Below are 21184 nucleotides of genomic sequence, written 5' to 3'. Positions count from 1 at the left end.
TTTAAAAAGATACACGCACCTCTATGTTCACTGCAGCACTACATACAATAGCCAAGACGTGGAAACAATTTAAATGTCCACTGGCAGACAGATGGATAAAGAAGATGTGGTACATACATACAGTGGAACACTACTCAGCCATAAAAAGAAGGAAATAATTTCATGTGCAGCGACGTGGAAGCAACTGGAGATTATCATGACGAAGTGATGTAAGTTAGAAAGAGAAAGAAAATACCCTGTTGACATCACTCATACGTGGAATCTAACATGGCACAAATGAAGCTGTCTAGGAAACGGAAGGAGGCTCACAGACGTAGAGAACAGACTGTGGTTATTATGGGAAAGGGGTTTGCAGGAGGGGAGGACTGGGAGTTTGCAGACAGTAGATGCAAACTCTTACATTCAGAACGGATAAATAACAAGGGAACTAGGTTCAATATCCTGGGATAAACCACAATGGAAAGGAACATAAAAAATGCATACATGTGTATAACTCAGTCACTTTTCTGTATAGCAGAGATTAACACTGTAAGTCAATTATACTTCAATAAAAATTTTTTAAAAAGAGTGGTCATAAATAATGACCACGTCCACTAACTGAAATAATGTTTTAGATCACATAATATATTATCTTGACTCTCTTCTTCTGATTTTATGCCTTCCAGCACCATTAAAATGAAAATGCTTTCTCCTATAGGAAAAATCTTTAGTGCTCCTGAAGGACAGCTGAAAACTAGTAGACAGAATTCACAATAAAGGGAATACGTGTAAATCTATGGCTGATTCATATCAATGTATGAAAAAAAAAAAAAAAAGGCATATTTTTTAACAGTCATTACAGTCAATTAGATGTCGTGTTTCCTGCACACTGCTAAGTCACTTCAGTCGTGTCCGACTCTGTGCGACCCCATCCCTGGGAGTCTCCAGGCAAGAACACTGGAGTGGGTTGCCATTTCCTTCTCCAATGCATAAAAGTGAAAAGTGAAAGTGAAGTCGCTCAGTTGTGTCTGACTCTTCACGACCCCATGGACTGCAGCCTACCAGGTTCCTCTGTCCATGGGATTTTCCAGGCAAGAGTGCTGGAGTGGGGTGCCATTTCCTGCATATTATGTGGCAAATATAAGTACTCTCAATCCATCTAAGATGGGAATCTCACTGTTTTCTAAGTAGTAATCATAGACTATTTATCATTACACCATAAATTCCCAGGGATTGCTTTCTGGGCACCTATGAAACCACGATGGCTGGCACTGTGTCTGGCACATAAGTGCTCTATCTGAACTGAACTGCTGGAATCAATTAACCAATTTCATCTTTGTAGGAAACTTGTAAAGTAAGGAGGTACTGCTGCTTTCATTCTATAGTTAAGGACACCAGAGCTCAGAGATGCTGGCTTGCTGATGTCACTCAGCTCGGTATGGAGCCCAGGGTCTGCCTGACTGCACTGCTCATGTGACCTCTGCATGGGATCCTGTGACCTCCCCGGTTCCTATCGCTCCATCCAGTAATAAGCGATCTGCCACTTCTTTAAAAAGAGAGCAGAACATCAAAGAATTCAAGGGGATAGGCTCTACTAAAACTTTAAGCATATTTATATTCACAAAAACAGAGAAATCTGTTTTTTAACAAGTTCAACATGAAACATGAGAAGGCAGTCTCACAGGAAAGGGAGAACTTCAACCCAGCGCCTGCTGCTCGGCACTCCGACGGGACTCAAGATGAGTCTGTGAATGAGCACTTCTACTGTTCAGATACATTTCAATCACCGGAAACAGCTTTCTATGATAATTTAGGTCAATGTATACAATGAAAAGAACTCATGGGGAGCTCGGTAATAACAATTATCAAATAGAAGAAGCTATGCTAATACATCTGAACCTCAAGCCAAATGAAATACAACTTGAGATCTAAGGAACTTGCTTCAAATTTAGCTGTGAAAAGGAAATCATGTACAATAACAGACGCGTGTGCTTGGAACAATCGTTTATGTAACCCTCACTTGTGTAACATCTCAGAAGAACAGAGACCTGGGAGGGCAGCTGCTCAGTGTGGGGCTTTCCTGCTTCTTATTTTTCTGCTGTGGCATTTTCAAGAGGGAAGGGTCTCAAAAATACACAAGCAACTCCTGCAGCTCAATTCCAGAAAAATAAACAACCCAATCAAAAAGTGGGTCAAAGAACTAAACAGACATTTCTCCAAAGAAGACATACAGATGGCTAACAAACACATGAAAAGATGCTCAACATCACTCTTTATCAGAGAAATGCAAATCAAAACCACAATGAGGTACCATTACACGCCAGTCAGAATGGCTGCTATCCAAGTCTACAAGCAATGAATGCTGGAGAGGGTGTGGAGAAAAGGGAACCCTCTTACACTGTTGGTGGGAATGCAAACTAGTATAGCCATTATGGAGAACAGTGTGGAGATTCCTTAAAAAACTGGAAATAGAACTGCCATACGACCCAGCAATCCCACTGCTGGGCATACACACTGAGGAAACCAGATCTGAAAGAGACACGTGTACCCCGGTGTTCATCGCAGCACTGTTTATAATAGCCAGGACATGGAAGCAACCTAGATGCCCATCAGCAGACGAATGGATAAGGAAGCTGTGGTACATATACACCATGGAATATTACTCAGCCATTAAAAAGAATTCATTTGAACCAGTCCTAATGAGGTGGATGAAACTGGAGTCTATTATACAGAGTGAAGTAAGCCAGAAAGAAAAACACCAATACAGTATACTAACGCATATATATTGGATTTAGAAAGATGGTAACGATAACCTTGTATGCGAGACAGCAAGAGAGACACAGATGTACTGAACAGTCTTTTGGACTCTGTGGGAGAGGGCGAGGGCGGGATGATACGGGAGAATGGCATTGAAACATGTAAATTATCATATGTGAAACGAATCGCCAGTCCAGGTTCGATGCATGAGACAGGGTGCTCGGGGCTGGTGCACCGGGATGACCCAGAGGGACGGGATGGGGACGGAGGTGGGAGGGGGTTCAGGATGGGGACACATGTGCACCCATGGAGGACTCAAGTCAAGGTATGGCAAAACCAATACAATGATGTAAAGTAAAAATAAAAAATAAATAAGGAAAACTGAAAAAAAAAAAGGGAAGGGTCACCTCCATTTTCCTACTGCTGCCCCAAATTTGGAATTCTCATTTTGTACCCCCTCTATCTTGAAAGCAATACTGCTCCACTTTGAAGGATTACAAGTGCTCAGAGATACTTCAACCCAAATATCTGGAACTTTGGCGATACATTATTTTACTCACATTAGTCTCAATATTCACATTATGTGAGATATTAAAGTATGTATAACAAAGCATATCATTTGCCTACTAAAATCATGAAGATTTAAATTTCCTTGGGTTTCTCTTTCCCATACTCTGGAGAAGTCAATGCAAGATTCTATTATAATTCTATAAATTTTATAGGACTGCCAAACAAGAAATACAAAGTGAAACCTCTTTTGTTCTTACTCCCACTTTAAATACAATACTCACAGAAGTAGATGGAAATCCTAAAAGATCGTGTGAATGATCTACACAGGCCATCTCCCAGTTCTCCTTAGCACCAGCCTCCTTCTGGGGACCCAGGTCCATTCTTCCCCATCAGCTGAATCGCCACCAATACAGCTCCCTCAGCCTTGGGCTCAACCATGGAGCTGCCTCTCCTTGTCCCTTCCTCCTCAACATTATTTATTCCTTATCACTTATTATTTATTACTAAGTGCTGAAAAATTATTTACTAATTTAAATGTCCCAGCATCTTAAAATTATTTCCAATTTAAAACTGAGACACAGAAAGACCTCAGGTAACTTTTTTAAGGTGCACAGTAGGAAATGGCAGACTCTGGGACGTGCTCCAGAGACCACCATGCTGGGCTGCCTCTCCAGACCAGGGCCGAGTCCCCCCAGGTCCACCTGGGAAAGCTCCTCACACTCGCCCTTCCTGCCAACGTCCACTGGCACCATGACAGTTCGGTATTCAGTATTTCTCATCAACTACAGTCATCTAGCAGCGCTCTCTAAATTTCTCCTCTCCCCTATCCAGTCTGCCCTTCACAATGTTAGCAGACTGGTTAGCTTAAAGTGAAATATAATTTTATCACTTTTCTTGCTTAATAGTCTTCAGCAGTTCCTCATTTCTTCCTGAATTATTAGTAAACTGAGCTGAAGCACCAATACCTTGGCCAACTGATGCGAAGAGCTGACTCATTAGAAAAGACCCTGTTGCTGGGAAAGATTGGGGGCAGGAGGAGCAGGGGACAAGAGAGGACGAGATGGTTGGATGGCATCACCGACTCGATGGAGGTGAGTTTGAGCAAGCTCTGGGAGATGGTGAAGGACACGGAAGCCTGGCGTGCTGCAGCCCACGGGGTCGCAAAGAGTTGGACACAACTGAGCGACTGAACAACAACTCTCTCCTTTACCTTGGCACTCAATCCCTTCACAGCATGGCTTCAACTTAACCACTCCGACTCTTTCATTTCCCTATTCTTCAAGTGAATTAATGTGAACAAGTCTACGCTGGCCCACTCGAGTACTTCTGCTCACACTGCTTCTGTCTATGTGTAATGCCTCTAGCTACTGCCTCTCCTGAGCAGCTGTGAGGCTCTATCTTAAATGCCATCTCTCCCATAAAGCCTTGCCCGATCAGATGTATCTCTCTCCCCTTTGCCCTTTTTCTAAAAAACGTTCTCTCCATCACACATCTACACAAGTTCAAAATGATGACATTCAGAGCATCTTCTTTTTTTTTTTTTTTGCAGATAGTGGAGTGCAGTTTATTACACCGGCGGGCCCAAGGCAGAGTCTCCTCTTAGCCAAGGGCCCAGAGCATCTTCTAAATTGTGCCTTTCATTATTTTCGGAGGATTGCTATTCATGATGTTGTCTTATTTTGCTTCTATAATGTAATGACTCTGAGGGCATGTTTATACATCCTGAGGGTATGTTTTATACATCTTCCCTGTAATGCCTAATAAGTGAAGCTTTCACAGTAAATCTGCAATAAAAATTTATTAAATGAAATTGAATGTACAGACTAGTTACATTAATTCTCAACATAAATGAATGATTAAAAAAAAAGAGAAGCCTCTTAAAGAAAAAAACTGCCTGAAATAAAATTAATCCTTACAAATAGGAAGATGGTAAAATGTTTGAGAACCTAGTAAATGACAGACAGAAACTTTACAGAAAAAAAGATGTAGAGGATGAAATCCTAGTCCTTTGTACTACACCATGAAAAACGTGTCAAGCGTCTGAACAGGCATATGCACCGATAAGACTATTGGCTAATAGGGCGTTACCTTGGCAACTGTTTGTTCGGCGATGGTGCTAGGCCGACGCTGGCGGGCATCAAGTCTCTGCTCCACAGGAAAACTGCTCCTGTGTGATTTCAGGCGCTCCACCAACAAGTAATAAATGGCAGCAAAGTGGTTATAGCTCTTGTTCTGCAAAGCCTGCAAGAGAAAACAAGTGCCAAAGGCAGAGAACCATAAAAACCAATTCAGTGATTTACACCTTTCTAAAAAAGGGGGGGAAAACACAACACTATAAATCAACTATTCTTCAATAAAATTAAAAACATAAGGGGATATATGTATACCTATGGCTGATTCATGTTGAGGTTTGATAGAAAACAACAAAATTCTGTAAAGCAATTATCCTTCAATTAAAAAAATAAATTAATTAAAAAAAAAGAATGCAAGGAGTCTGGCTAAAATAAGTAAATAAATAAAGAAGGGAGGGAAGAGATCATGTGTTCTTAAAAAAAAAGAGTAACAAGCAAAGTATGCCTCAAAATGAAAGGTATTCCAGAATTCAGAATAGAAGACAGATAACCTCATTAAGTGTATAAAGGGTGATACCTCTGAATGACTTGACTGGCCCTTTCACATTAATTGGATCCATTTATTTTTCTGCATGCAGAGAAAACGCCATTATTGTCTCATGCAGACGTTCCCCAGCAGTGTCACTGCGGTCCCATCTCATGGCTGTCAGGCTGGCTAGCAACCTGAGCCCACAGGCTCTAATTCCACAGCCTCGACACAGGCCCAAACCACTGCCAACCCTGAAGTCAATGATTAAAGTCTTTGGGGAAATTTCTGGTGATTATTTTGGGCTGGAGAATGACATCTGGACACTAGGTTGAGAGACGCTGTGTCTCCATTCTTAGGTAATTTTTTCCTCTTGTTTTTGCAGTCCCACCCTCTTGAAACCTTGAAAATAAAGTTGCTTCCCAATTTTTCACATCCCTGGCCGGCCAGCTCTCCAATGATGCTAATGAAAAAGAGAAACAGCAGCTCCTCTGGCTTCTAATTCCACGTGACAGGCTGCATAGGTGCTGCGCCGTGCAGCTCGGGTGCAGAGCGCCGGCAGCAGACATCGCGGGCCGAGGAAACCACGTTCACAGCTGCCGTCACGGGCAAGGACAGAAAAGCCTCGCCGAGCCCGTGGTGAGCAAAAGCAGAGCGCTGTGGCTTCACTTCTGGCTGCAGTGAAGGAAAGGTAGCACGGGCCACAGTACTCTGTCTTCACCGGGGCGTATTTTATGTTATTGTTATGCTTCATTCTTAAAAATACTGTTTTTGACTGCTGTGGAGGTATTAAAAATATGTATATCCTATGAATATGCTAACTACTAAAGGGCAGAAATAAAGCTGATGAGGAATCTCCCAGGTCCATGACCTTCTCAGATCTACGACCCATACAACTTCCAAATCAGGAATCCACCTGCTGTTGTTGCCTTCTGAGTTTCTTCAGTTCACAACTAAATCCCACTGGTTTTCCTAAACCTGATGCCGTCCCTTCTTCCTTCATGTTCAGTTCTCCACCTTGTTCTGTATCTGCACACTTATGTTCCATATAAACTAGCTTATTACCTGTATAAGAGTTTATGTTTCATCTTAGAAGAAACTTTCTACTGTTTATTTGTTAAGTTTCCATCACTGTCTTTCCTCAAACATACACAGTGCTTCCTTTTGAATTTTTTGGCATATGGGACAAAGGCAAGAATTTATATACTGATTTAAAGAGCAACCAAAAACAGAGTGTGCTGAAATCTCCAAGGTACACTGAACTGCACACCGAGGCGCTGGTTTGGCCAGAAGACCAGGATGACAAGTATGAGAATGAAATTTTAAGTTACTAAGTATTGATACAACAGAGTCCTGAAATATCTTTAGTCAAATCTCCGATCCCTTTACCTCGATGGTTTTCTGTTGATCTATTCCAAGGCCGTGCATTAATCGCAGAACCTGCTCATTAAACTCCCCGATGGACGGCTCGTTTTCTTGCCCTTGTGGATAAAGAACAGGCCTCTGAACAGGAACTTCCACGAGCATCCACTTATGCTCCTTGATTTGCGCTATGGTCAGCCGTTTGGCTGGGTCCAGGACCAACATCCTTCGAATCAGGTGCTCACAATCTACAGAAAACACAGTGTTACAGAAGTCATGTGATTTGCCTTGCACTGAGGGGTATTTACCTGACTCGTGACTTTGTACAGTGGTGATAATCTTTGTATCCTCCACAGTGTCCACTGGAAAGCAGAAGGTCAAATGAGTAAATAAAACCTGAAGGCTATTTGTATTCGTCCAGTTCACACAATGAATGCTGACACGTGAAATTAACCATCTCCGTGAATGAATACTTAAGAAAAACAGGAGGGTGTAGGTCTATTCAAATCTGTACTAAACGAACCTTCCTATTGAATTTCTCAATTGAAAATATCTAGACACAGACTTAGATTTCCATTGAAGAAAGACGGAGAGAAAAGTCTTCTTCCTAGAACAACAAATAGTAATGGATCCTTCCGGTCACTTCTGAGGCTGATACACTAAGGTTGTGTGAGGCAAGAGCCCTCCAAGGAACTGTTGCTATTCTCCATTTCAGTGCAACTGAGAAAAATGTGGGTGAAACAGCAGTTACTTCTGATGACACGAAGTGAACTGCACTGCCGCAATTCTGGGCACTCGCTTATCCTCTGAGCTGATATCACCCTCCTTACTACCCTGCATAAGCTAACCTTCCATTACGAGCTAAGCGCCAGGCACCATGCTAAGAGCTCGACACAGATTAATTTAATTAATCCCTCAACATCCCTGTTAGGAACTATTGTTATTTCCATTTTATAGAGTGAGGAGACTGAAGCACAGAAATATAACTTGCCAAGGTCAGACCACCAGTAAGTGGTGGACTCAGGATGAAACCAGGCAGTCTGGCTCCAAAATCCACTCTCTTAAGTACCAGAACATTACTTCTGTTACTAGGAACTGGTAAGTTAAGGATGATAATGAAAATCTAAACTGAGTGAACTTAACTGCTGCCTGTGCAGCAACTCAATACAAGACTGGAAGGGATTATAGCACCTCATCTTAATTCAGTTGTTTTGCTAGTTGGTTTCAAGTTTAAATAAAAAGCTTAATTTTGTAACCTCCCACCAGAAGATATGGGAAAATCCATTTCATACTTAGAGTGACATGGTTGTAAATCTGTATCTACAAAGTGCTTCTCAAAGGCTAAAATAAATACCTAGAACACTCACAGACGAGGGCAAATGGGAAGATTTACTGTTCTTAATCTGGGACACTCTCTGTTCCAGTTACAAGTAGGAAGGCTGGAATTTCTCTTACCTACATGGAGGGGGTTGCTTATTTCTATGACTTTTAAAGTGACTCAGTCACTTTATTTGGCACCCAAACTCTTAGAAAAAGAGAAGTCTTTCTTTAGGCATTCATTTGCAGAAAAAATTCTGTAAAGCACAATTTTAAGATCAACAGGTTGTTACCTTCTGACATGAAATATGGAATCCGGAATCTTCCTTCTAAAACTCTCTGCCTCAAAATTGGAAGAGTTGGTCCGTCAAAAGGTAGAGCTCCACAGACAAGGACGTAAAGAACCACTCCCATGCTCTGTGGAAGAAAATAAGGCTGTCATTTCTCTACTGAGAACTCTGAACGCTCTTTGTTTTCCTAAAATATCCTCAAACTCTTAAAATTATATGGACTGAAAATTCCTGTTTGAATTTACTACTGTCTCAGAAATAATAATTAACAAAAAAGCTGAAATGCTGACTACTGCAATAAAGCATCCTATAAATAAATACCAAAAGAACTAAACTTAATCATTTTGATTACTAAACTTTAAATCACTGCTGATATTAGGATGATAACATCTTCCCCTGGAAATTCTTTCCTACAATTTTTACTCTGATTAATTACAGGCCAGTGGACAGGAAAAGTATGAACTACTATCTATGTGTTAGGTACCAAGAGCTTCAAAATGGGCCAGAGCACCCAGTGTTATCATTATAGATGCATTTAACACAGCAAAGCAAAGAAATACCCAAATATCCAGCTGTGGTCCTTCATACTGCTGCCCTTCAAAGACTTCGGGGGCTGCATAAGGGGGGCTGCCACACCATGTTGCCAGCAGTTCACCACTTTTAAAGAAATTTCCAAAACCGAAATCTAGTGGGATGGAAATAAACGTTACTTTCATCTATGCTCTCGAACTATACTGAATTTCTCAGACTAATTTTATAACACGCTCTATCGACAATACCACTACTAATTCACTCTGTGAGCATGGGGTGGCATGTAACTTGTGATGTTTCCTTAGCATTTAGCACAATGAGTAGCAAATATTAAGCATTCAATAAATATTTCTTGAATGAATGTGTTAATGAATTAAGTTTTCTTCTCAAAGAGAATGAGTGAGAGGCTGGAAAAAAGACTTTAAATCATATATTTTTAAGGCTGAAAAGAAAAATTCCACCAATAAGGACAACCAGCTTGAATTTGGTAATTTTAGAATTTCAGTGACTCCATGATTTAGAGCTCTTGAGCTTATACGGTCTCTAAAGAAAGAAACAAATGAGTGAAACTCTTAAGATATTTACCTAAACACAACCAAGGGACTGGCTGCTCTCATAGTCATTACCTCAAGGTAGCAAGATAACTTTTTAAGGCAACTGAGGACAGTGTTTCCTAAGTAACAACTCTCTGAAGTGTTGGCTCCCACATCCTGAATAGACAGATCTCATCTGAATAGCTCATTAACATGTGATGGCTCTGTGGTTCCACCACAGGCTACTTATCATCATTATCACTTATTTACTCATTTTTGTAATGCGGTGGCATTATACTTCTAAACAGTTAATGGCCTTCCCCTTATGATATCAGTCACACTGAATCTGCAGCTTTGATATATAGCATGCACTCTGGAAGCACTGTACTCAGAGGCCTTCAATACACACGGAAGTTACCATGGAAGACAAATGCAGTGAGCACTCTGGTGTAAATGCAAGCTTTTGCTAAGCCCTCACACAGTCTCATGTTCTCAGCAGAGGAACAGACTCCTGTTATTTTGTAAGTTACAGCCATACTGTCTTTATGCTGCAACAGACTCCCGCCTGAAGGACACGCCTTAGTGATAAGAACTGGCTCTCCTCTGGCTAGTGTCTGCACTGCATGGAGGGTGAGCTTTCAGAGGGGCCCCCAGCGGGCTGGAGCAAGTCTCCTGCACCAGACTGACCGTCTGTGGGACACAGGCTCGGTCCTCCTGAGCCTCAAGCGCCCCAGCTGTAACACAGAAACATGTGCAGCCAGCAGGCTGCTGTGCAGATCCAGTAAGTTAACAGACACTCAGACTCCACTCCCATCTTGAGACTGGCGCACTTCTCTACTTATGTTTATTTTTGGCTGTGCTGGGCCTTCTCTAGTTGCGGTGAGGGGGTCTGCTCTCTAGTTGTGGTGAGGGGGGTCTGCTCTCTAGTTGCGGTGCGTGGGATTCTCAGGGCAGTGACTTCTCTTATTGCAGAGCACAAGCTCTAGGGCGTGCGGGCTTCAGTAGCTGTCTAGTAATTAAAGTTATTTAACTTTCCTAAATCTTTCTTTCTGTACCTATCCTATAAGTGTGGGGATAATTTGCCTACCCAGATAGGATGCTATGAGGAGTAAAGGAAATAAGAACGTAAGATTCTTGATTCCTGGAGCACAGTAGATGTGAAGTGTTAGCTCCCTTCTCCTTAAGTGAAGCCATCATTACCAATGACTGCCCTTCACAGAAATGGGTCCTGAGAAAATACACTGGAAGGGTAAACAAGGTGTGGAGACGGACTTTCCTGGTGGTCCAATGACTAAGACTCCAGGCTCCCAATGCAGGGGGCCTGGGTTCAATCCCTGGTCAGAGAACTGCATCCCGCATGACGCAACTGCAAGATTCCGTGTGCCGCAGTGAAGAGGGAAGATTCCATATGCCGCAACTGAGGCTTGGCACAGTCAAATAAATAAGGAAACAAACAAATGTCAGAAAGAAAAAGAGCCGTGGAGAAGCTTAAGGGTTCAGAAGAGAAAATATGGTAAACATGGGGAGAGGGATGGTGTGTCTAAACCTGGAGGAACAGTGGTGTGGTCCATCCTTGGCGTCCAGAAATGCAAGGCAACCAGAACGCCTCCCTCCATTATGCAACTGCAGTCAGTCCTATACTTGGCTTTCCAAACTGACTGTCAGAGAGGTCTTATCTTCTCAACCCCACCTCTATACCTAACAATTCACACCCCATCACAATCCGCGTGTTCATATTGACAGGTATTTCTCATTTTCTAAAAAACTACACTCAAACCAGCCAAGGACAGATGGTCAAATAATATCCAAAGAGGAAGATGTTAACTCCAGTCACATGGAGAAGCACAAGAAGCTCTGGGATGTGTGTTTGGAGATCCTGAAATAGGTCCAATAATTGCTGTCCTTTAAACCATAATCACAGGATGAGTTTCAGCACATGTAAGTTGAGGATACTCTCCAAATAGCACTGTAACATTTTAATGTCTCAAAGAGCCATTCTCAACCCCTTCAATCTGAAACCCTTTCCACCATCCCGCCCCGACTCCTGTAGAACAAACTCAAAGAGGGACATGGGCCTGTCGGCTTGGACTCCACTCCTCTCAGCACCCTCACTGGACGCTTCATTGGCAGGAAGACAGAAGAAGTAGGAGAGCACCGCAGTGCCTATGGTGGCCTAGACTCAACCTCGGCTATACCCCTCTGGGACAAAGCAAGCTGCCTGCTGCCTCAGAAGAGGAGGGCTACTACACAGATGTTACCTCTATTTCCTGTAGGTAACTGAAGAAAATAGGAACTTGAGCCTGCAGGAACATTCAAAGGAGCACTGCAACACTATCAGGTTCATTAGAATTATTATAATAGCATTTAGGTAGATGTCGTCTATAACCCTGTCAAAGCATTAAATATTTTATTTGTAATCATGCAATCTATGGGTTAAGGAAGGCTTTGGAGTCAGGCAAATCTTGGGTTTTCCGCTTAGCTGTGTGATCTTGGGCAAATTGATTTCTCAGAGTCCTGGTTTCCTCACTTGCAAAACAGCGACAATGTCTATGCTCACAAAGTGACTATGAGCAATATATAATGAGTGTATGTAGATATGTACACTTAAAGTAGATAATATATAATGCTTTAGGTATGCTACCGAAACACAGCAGGTGCTCAATAAACCGTAGCCATTGAGTAAGCTACTCAATGCGAGGGAAGAATAGCAATTCTTTCTGTTTTACTTATCTGTCTTCCCTATGAGGCTAAACTCCTTGAGAGTGCAGAAGGGGGACTGTACCCCCAGACCCAGCACACTGACAGCAGCTGTTCAATGAAGGTTTGATGAATGAATATGTTGTCATCATCTCTTTTAAAAGTGCCAGAAGCTGATCTAAGCTTTCCTAAGAAGATTTCTTCTTAATAACCCCATGAGGTATCCTTATTCTAGGAGGAAGTGAGGGTAGGATGTTAAGGACCTTGCTAGAAATTATACTAAGCTGCAGACTTGCAAGAGAAACCTAATCTGACTAAAGCACATTCACTGTTAACTACCTTTATGTCCTTCTCTGGCTCAGTGACATGTAGCTATTTTTTGAACAAGTTAATAATTATCAGGTTTAAGAAGTGGCAATGGGAAGACACTTAAAAGTCTTTTTGTTTCTTACTGGAATCTGGACAATTTGCTTTGTTCACAGTCTGCAGCTTTCTGCTTAAAGGCATATAGTGAAACAAGGTGTGACCAAGAGGGATGAAATATGAAAACAGTAGAGCTATGCAGGATTTTTTTATCGTTATTTATTCATATGGAATGGGTTAATGTTTCAGCACATGAAATTCGTTCCTTCATCAAACATCTGAGTGCATACATGTGTCAACCATTCTACAAACAAAGAAGGATCATCTCCCAACAATAGCGAAAAATCAAAGACCCCATATTATTATCTGACTTTTGAAAAGCATTATGAACAGTCATGTGGGCATTCCTCTCTATTCTAGACCCAGAACCAAACCGTCCTGCTGGAAAGGAAACCTCCTTTTAGTTTAATGCCTAGTTTAATGTCTTCTCTAATGCTCCGATCTGCAAGTGAATACCTCAAATGACGGCCGCTATTTCCTCAGACACTTTTTTTTATTATTGTTTCTCTGTCAGAGAATGTATGCCATGTTATGACGGATTCATGTTGATATTATTTAACTTTGAATTCTGAAATAAATTTAGATTTACTGAAGAGTGGCCACAATAAAGTAAGAAGAACTCCCTCTGTCCTTCATGCAACTCCCTCCTCTAGTATTAACATTTCATATAACTATAAATAATCAAAACCAAGGATAACACTGATGCAACACTGTTAATTAAAACATGGACTTCATTAAGATCACTCCAGTGTTTTCATTAATGTCCCTTCTCAATGCAGGATTCCACACTGGACTCAGTTGTCATGACTTCCTTGTTGTTTAGTTGCTAAGCCGTGTCTGACTCTGCCCATGGACTGCGGTCCACCAGGCTTGGTCTTCTCTAATGTGCAACATTTCCTCAGACTGTCCTTGTCTTTCTTGATCTCTTGATTAAGGTGGTATCTGATGGGTTACCCTATTATAAAATTATTTTGCCCTTTGAAATTAATAAATATTTTAGAGAAGATACATTGAAACTCTATATACCCTGTTCTCCTTAAACTTTCACCTGTTAGTTTAGCACTCATTGGCAGATCTTGACTGTAGCAATGAGCACTGTGGTGGTCTAATGGGGAGCTTTTGTTTCCTGCATTCTTTCAACAGTATAAATTACAACTCTTCAAGAGTTGTCCCTTCTTCCCCTCTTATTTATTTATTGATCATATAATTTCTTTATTTTTTTACAACACTGTCATATTATATGCATCATAAGTATTTATTCTTTGGATTACAATTCAATACTGAAAGAAGAAAGTGAGAATTTAATAGCTCAGTCATGTTTAACTCTTTGCAACCTCATGGCCTGTAGCCTGCCAGGCTCCTCTGTCCTTGAAATTCTCCAGGCAAGAATACTGGAGTGGGTTGCCATTCCCTTCTCCAGGAGATCTTCCCAACCCAAGGATCGAACCTGGGTCTCCCACATTGCAGACAGATTCTTTACCACCTTCTGATGCTTAAATAGTTCCAGCTTTGGCCATTAGGAGATAATTCAGGTTGGCTCCTGTATCCTTTCAACATGCCCCCATCTTTTAAAAATTTCTTTTTAAGTATTTCCTTATCTTTTGGTACCAGAGATGTTCCAGGCAGATCTTGTACTTTCCTGTCCCATCCCAGGAATCAACCCCTTTTCCAAGGAGCCCTGACTTCTTTTACAGAGAAATGGTATTTAAGAATCAAGACTAAGACCTTGATGTACTCACTGTAGCTGGGCTGTCATCAAACAGAAGAAACATATGTATGAATGCTGATCGGTGTACACACACCCACACCCTATATTTATGTTGATTCCTTTGTCTGTGTATCTGCATTAAGAAGAAATGTTAACCTATGAGTTCATATTGATACTTCTTACTCCAATTCAGGGTTCAGACTAGCATTATTTTGATATTATTTTTATTCATACTTGATTGACTAAACAACTCAACAAAATTTTGAAGGTATAAAGTTTTTTTCCTTGAGGTAATTTGTTATTTGTGTGGGAATAATTGCTTGAACTCTCACTCATAACATACCTTGAATTTGTCAGCTCAATGAAGATTCTCAACATTTCTTGAGCATAGCAGGGAAAAGACAAATCTTTCTCAAAGAACTCTTAGCTTCAAAATTTTAAGATATGAAAGTATAAGTTTTTGAAGCAAAATGACAACTAGTCTTTCAACATGGTGTATGAGTTATAATCAAATCCAAAAATCATTTACATCTTGCCTACTTTGGACTAGGCATTACACACTTGGTATTTTTGTATATATTATCTCACTTAATCATCATGACAGTCCTGTGAGGTATGAATGTCCTTTACCTTACAAAGGGGGAAACTGAAGCTACTGCTGCTGCTAAGTCGCTCAGTCATGTCTGACTCTGTGTGACCCCACAGATGGCAGCCCACCAGGCTCCTCTGTCCCTGGGATTCTCCAGGCAAGAGTACTGGAGTGGGTTGCCATTCCTTCTCCAATGCATGAAAGTGAAAAGTGAAAGTGAAGTCGCTCAGTCGTGTCTGACTCTTAGTGATCCTGTGGACTGTAGCCTACCAGGCTCCTCCGTTCATGGGATTTTCCAGGCAAGAGTACTGGAGAGGGCTGCCGTTTCCTTCTCCAAACTGAAGCTGAAAGTGGTTAATTGAGTTGCCCAAACTATCTACAGCTCCAAGTGGCTGAACCAGTATTCAAATATAGGTCCTTTGAACTCCAAGCCAGGTGGGTTTTTTTTGTTTTTTGTTTTTAACTGTATCACCGTCACTCTTCAGAGAAGTTTAATACAACTTAAAAATGGAGGTAAGGCTATTATAAATCCTGGGAAAAATGCCTTACATTGTACAGAGATGAGAGATTTTCTAATTTATCCCTCTGCTACCAGAACTTGACAAGTGAGGGCTTTCTCGTCTCTACAATACTGAATGCTTTGTTAAAAGCATCCTTAATAAGTGAATGGGAATAATTAGGATGTTTACAAAGCAAATATCAAATATACACCTACATTCATTTTAGAAATCCATATTTATTTTAAGAATGCATGACATGTTAAAATAGACACATCTTGTTCTTTTCATGTGAAGATGATTTATGGCATCTTATACTCCGAGGCATATACTCCAAGGTTTTACTTTGACGTTAGCTTTGGGATTTCCTGCGATATCTATATTTCCTCACTTAATTTTCATGTCACATAAAATATCAATAAAGAAAGCATTTGGGGTAGAGTTTCTAACTACAGAACAGATTAATTACTGTTGACTAGTTCGCTCAGAAATCAACTTGGCCTCACAAGCTGAGTCCTCTAATTATTTATTATCTAACTAACCACTAACAGACCACGGATATATTTGAAAACAGTATTAGAACTGCTATTACTGTTTTCTGCTTTATATTTTTAAAGTGATTGATTGACCCAAATCTTCCTGATAAGAAAAACCAACTATTATTACTGTTATCACTAAGTTACATAAATTATCAGTGCCCAAACACCATTAGCAAAGGGTTAACGTTTTAGGAACAACAAGGCCTTACAAAGAGTAAGCAACATGACATCTGGTCCCATCACTTCATGGCAAATAGATGAGGAAACAGTGGAAACAGTGACAGACTTTATTTTTTTGGGCTCAAAACCACTGCAGATGGTTAATGCAGCCATGAAATTCAAAGACGCTTGCTCCTTGGAAGAAAGGTTATGACCAACCTAGGAAGCATATTAAAAAGCAGAGACATTACTTTGCCAACAAAGGTCCGTCTAGTCAAAGCTATGTTTTTTCCAGTAGTCATGTATGGATGTGAGAGTTGGACTATAAATAAAGCCGAGTGCCGAAGAATTGATGCTTTTGAACTGTGGTGTTGGAGAAGACTCTTGAGATTCCCTTGGACAGCAAGGAAATCCAACCAGTCCATCCTAAAGGAAATCAGTCCTGAATATTCACTGGAAAGACTGATGCTGAAGCTGAAACTCCAATACTTTGGCCACCTGATGTGAAGAACTGACTCATCTGAAAAGACCCCGATGCTGGGAATGATTGAAGGTGGGAGGAGAAGGGGATGACAGAGGATGAGATGGTTGGATGGCATCACTGACTCAATGGACATGAGTTTGAATAAGCTCCGGGAGCTGGTGATGGACAGGGAAGCCTGGCATGCTGCAGTCCGTGGGGTCACAAAGAGTCGGACACAACTGAGCGACTGAACTGAATTGAATGGGACAAAGAGTAAATAAGCTGATCCTGTTGATTACTGTCTGATGGGAACAAAGCTCATTAGCGAATACTCTCAGAGTGAAACAGACCAAATATTAGCATGCATACAAATCACCTGGGGGACCACTGAAATTCGGTTCTGATTCAGTAGGCCTGGGGTAGGGGAGTTCGAGAGTCTGCACTCCTAACAGGCTCCAAAGTGATGCTCATGCTGGTCCCCTGACCACTCTTCCAGTAGTCAGGACACAAAGAATAAAACAGGGGTCATGAAAAAGATACAGAAGATGTGGAACAGCTTGTCACTGTTTATTGTTGTGAAATAGAATTACTAAATAGTTTCAGGATTTAATATTTACATGACAAAGACTAAATAGAAGTCCTTAGGTAAACTATTTCAAGTCATTTTTTAAAAAAGAAAAAAAGCAAACAAAACATTGAAAACCAGTCTTCAAGCTAAGAAAAAAGTAAATGATTTCCAGGAATCAATACAACCCAGGCAACTTTTAATCTCCAATAGTGTGTTATAATGTCTAATTTATAATTTTAAAAATCCTCCTACACAGAAGCAGATGGCTTTAGTGTTAAATTTATCCTTGTTTCTAAAATTGCCAGTAGAATTCAGATATCCAGTCTTGCTGAAGAGTTACATGTCTTTTTTGTAGTTATTATAATAGGAGAGAAGAAGACAATTTTGAGGAAATGAAAGCTGACAAATGAAAGGTAGGAGAGTGTGGAGCCAGAGCTGACCCATCGCACAAACTGAATACCAATCAGCCATCGCTGACGTCAATGCGTACTTTGCTGTCCACGGGCAAGGGAAGGCCAGCTGCACAGTTTACTTCCAAACATCAGTCACCTCCTCCCTACCTGACGGGAGGACACAAGAACAGTCATCACAGCTGAGATGAAATGTGATCCTGCTGACCATGGTGAGACATCTATTTGTCCAATGAGAGAGTTTAGTGAGCTAAGAAGTGAATTAAATGTTCTTCCTTGGCCCAAAATGGAGTGGGGAGGAGGAAGGAGATGAACAGGGGAAAAATAAGACAAAAGGAAACAGAACCCTTTGTGCCACCTTCCATGTTCCAGGCTTACTGTGTGGCCAGGGCTAAGCAGGCTTGAAGGATAAAGACAAGGTCTCACTCTGTTTGCTGATGCAAAGCTCTCTGCACATTTTACATAATACTAGTGGCAGGAGGATAACAAATGGAAGACTTTTAATAAATATTTTACTAACAAAACCTGTTTCAGCCTATCCCACCCTTTTTTGGTTTCAGGGCAGAAAACTAGAATTATATATACAGAAATCTGATCTCCAGTTCTTCCAGTAAGCAGGAAGATTGCTAGAAGCAATCACGAGAGATGATGGGCTACTTATAGATTACAGGTCAGTTCAGAAAGGAAGCATTCCTCTTGGGCTAAAGACAAGAGACCTGTGAGGCACAGGTTAGATTTAGTAGGCTTATTACATACAACTAATTACACTGAAGGTCCCTCTTAGAAAAATATATTAATTTGCATCAAGCAGAAACAATTCAGAATATAAATGATAAGCTTTCCTTGTACCTCTGACATTTATATTGATGAGACTTTAAGTCTTGGTAATTAAAAAGACATGGTGGGGGGGGGTTATATGCCTATCAATTTTTAAGATTTGTTTTTACATGGAATCAATTATACATTGAATACAAATACCTAACTGTTTACATGGTGCCAGGAATTTTAATTAACAATTTATTTAACAAACACTTCACTAGCACTAACTGTGTACCAGGCACTGAAGTTTGAAAATACTAACTAATAACCACTATGAGATATGAACTTCCATCACTCCCTTTTAACCGATAAGGAAACTGAGGACAGAGAAATTAAGTAACATGCCCAAGGTCACGCAGCTAGTAAAGTGCAGAGCCAGGGCTCAAACCCAGGTAGCCTGGCTCCAGAGCACATAATCTTACCTACGACCTCCCTGCATCTAACATTATCACTAATCCTTACAATGTTCCTGACAAACAGATTAATCTCTGTTTAATAGATATGGAAACCTAGGCTCGGTGAAGTTAAATAATCAGCCCAAGATCACACAGTTACTAAATGGCACAGCTAGAATTTGCACCAGTACCATCTGATATCAAACTCCACATTCTTTATGTGACGCCTTGTCTGACTTCTGATATTTTTTGAAAACTTCCTCTGAGTAATTCATACATATTAATTCTTATCCAAGTATTCATTGTAAGCATTTCAGATTAGGAAAGTTGAAAAACAAAACTAAGTGTTTTTCATCAATTTATTCTCAAGTTAACGCCTGCAGAGTCATAGCCGAAATAGCATGGAGGAAGCAGTGCTACAATTATTAAAACTAGCCGAAATTTCTTTGCATTCTGCCTCTGATTCTGAATGTCCCAACACTCATATTTTGTGAAGGCTGGAGGTCTCATAATTGAGGCAATGAGCATACACAGGTGTGGGTGAATCCACGGCTCACCAGTACCTGAAGTCTTATACCCATTAGAGGAGCATAAAAGAGAATTTGATTTGAAAGCCGAGAATCTGATTTGAAACCCAAGATTCTGTATTTATTAAAATAAAGCATGTTTGATACTTCCATTCCATTTTCTGTCTTATAAACAGAGGCAAATATTTTAATTTAAACCTAGTTTTGGTTTACACTTCTCTTTAATTTCACTGTGTGTGTGCACACGCATGCATGCTCAGGCATGTCCAACTCTGTGACCCCATGGACTGTAGCCCCTCAGGCTTCTCTGTTCATAAAATTTTCTAGGCAAGAATACAGGAGTGGGTTGCCATTTCCTATACCAGGGGATCTTTCCAACCCAGGGATCGAACCTGCATCTCCTCTGTCTCCTGCATTGACAAGCAGATTCTTTACCATTAGCGCCACCTGGGAAGCTCCAATTTCAACATACAGGATGGCTAAAACAATTCATTTATTCAGCCCATTTTCGTGGCTCAGAGGATAAAGCGTCTGCCTGCAATGCAGGAGACCCGGGTTCAGATCCCTGGGTTGGGAAGATCCCCTGGAGAAGGAAATGGCAACCCACTCCAGTATTCTTGCCTGGAGAATCATATGGACAGAGGAGCCTGGCGGACTACAGTCTACAGGGTCTCAAAGAGTCGGACATGACTGAGCGACTTCACTTTCACTTATTCAGCCCATTTAGCAAAAGATGTTCATAAGCAGAATAAACACAGAATGTATAACTTGAGGGAATACTTTTTTTGTATTTTATTCTGAGGTTCTGTAATTTTTCCATGGAGCCCCATCTTTCCTACATGTGTTAGATTTATTTAAAATTCAAGAAGAATCCTCAGAGACCAGAAGATGATGTTTTTAAAGGGAAGCAGGACAATAAAAAAGTTAGATAAAAATCGATGGATAAAAATAAATGCCCTGGAGGAATTCTTTAACAGCACTGGAACACATCTACACTTCCGAGGGGGTGTGGAATCCTTCATGATCCCACATGGCGACCTGTCCAGGCTCTTTTCCTATCACTCCTCACCAACACTTCCTCTCCACTAGCTCTGGTCTGCAGTTTCCCTACACACCGAGTTCTCTGGCCTGCCTGCCTCTGCCTGAAGCGGCCATCCCCACCTCACCTCCTCAGCTAAGTCTCTTCCCTTCTCCTTCTCCCTGCCAACCCCCCCACAAACGCCGCCCTCCTTAATAAAGTCTTACTAATGACTTCCCTCATTCTTCCAGGCACAATCTTCTTCTAGCCTCAAGGCTCGGCTTGTACGGCAATTATCTTTTTTATGCTGTATTCATTTAAAGGTCTGGTTCTGAAAAGATTAACTCCTTGAGGTAAGAGCAGAGTTGAGCTTTCTTGCGCTGCTGTTGTTTTTGGCTCGGAACATCTGAATCTCCAGGACTTAGCGGAGGAGCATAGTAGATGCTTAATAAACATTTGCTGAAATTTGGGGTCAATGGTGGTGAGGGTGACAGA

General features: G+C 41.0%; 1 protein-coding gene across 3 annotated transcripts in view; it reads right to left on the bottom strand.

Annotated features, from left to right (window-relative positions):
• Window positions 1-21184, bottom strand: part of SIK2 (salt inducible kinase 2) — a 130194-nt gene that overhangs the window by 19833 nt on the left and 89177 nt on the right. For all 3 annotated transcript variants that reach the window (XM_061144498.1, XM_061144517.1, XM_061144508.1), the window contains exons 5-8: window positions 9374-9498; window positions 8817-8940; window positions 7234-7454; window positions 5335-5487 (exon numbers count right to left, since the gene is read on the bottom strand). In XM_061144498.1, the coding sequence (XP_061000481.1) occupies window positions 5335-5487; window positions 7234-7454; window positions 8817-8940; window positions 9374-9498 (623 nt within the window). The remainder of the gene's footprint in view (window positions 1-5334; window positions 5488-7233; window positions 7455-8816; window positions 8941-9373; window positions 9499-21184) is intronic.

Source organism: Dama dama, chromosome 1 (genome assembly GCF_033118175.1).
Source record: "Dama dama isolate Ldn47 chromosome 1, ASM3311817v1, whole genome shotgun sequence".
Taxonomy (NCBI): Eukaryota; Metazoa; Chordata; class Mammalia; order Artiodactyla; family Cervidae; genus Dama; species Dama dama.
Note: the sequence above shows the minus strand (reverse complement) of the source record. Positions and strands in the feature narration are given on the sequence as shown.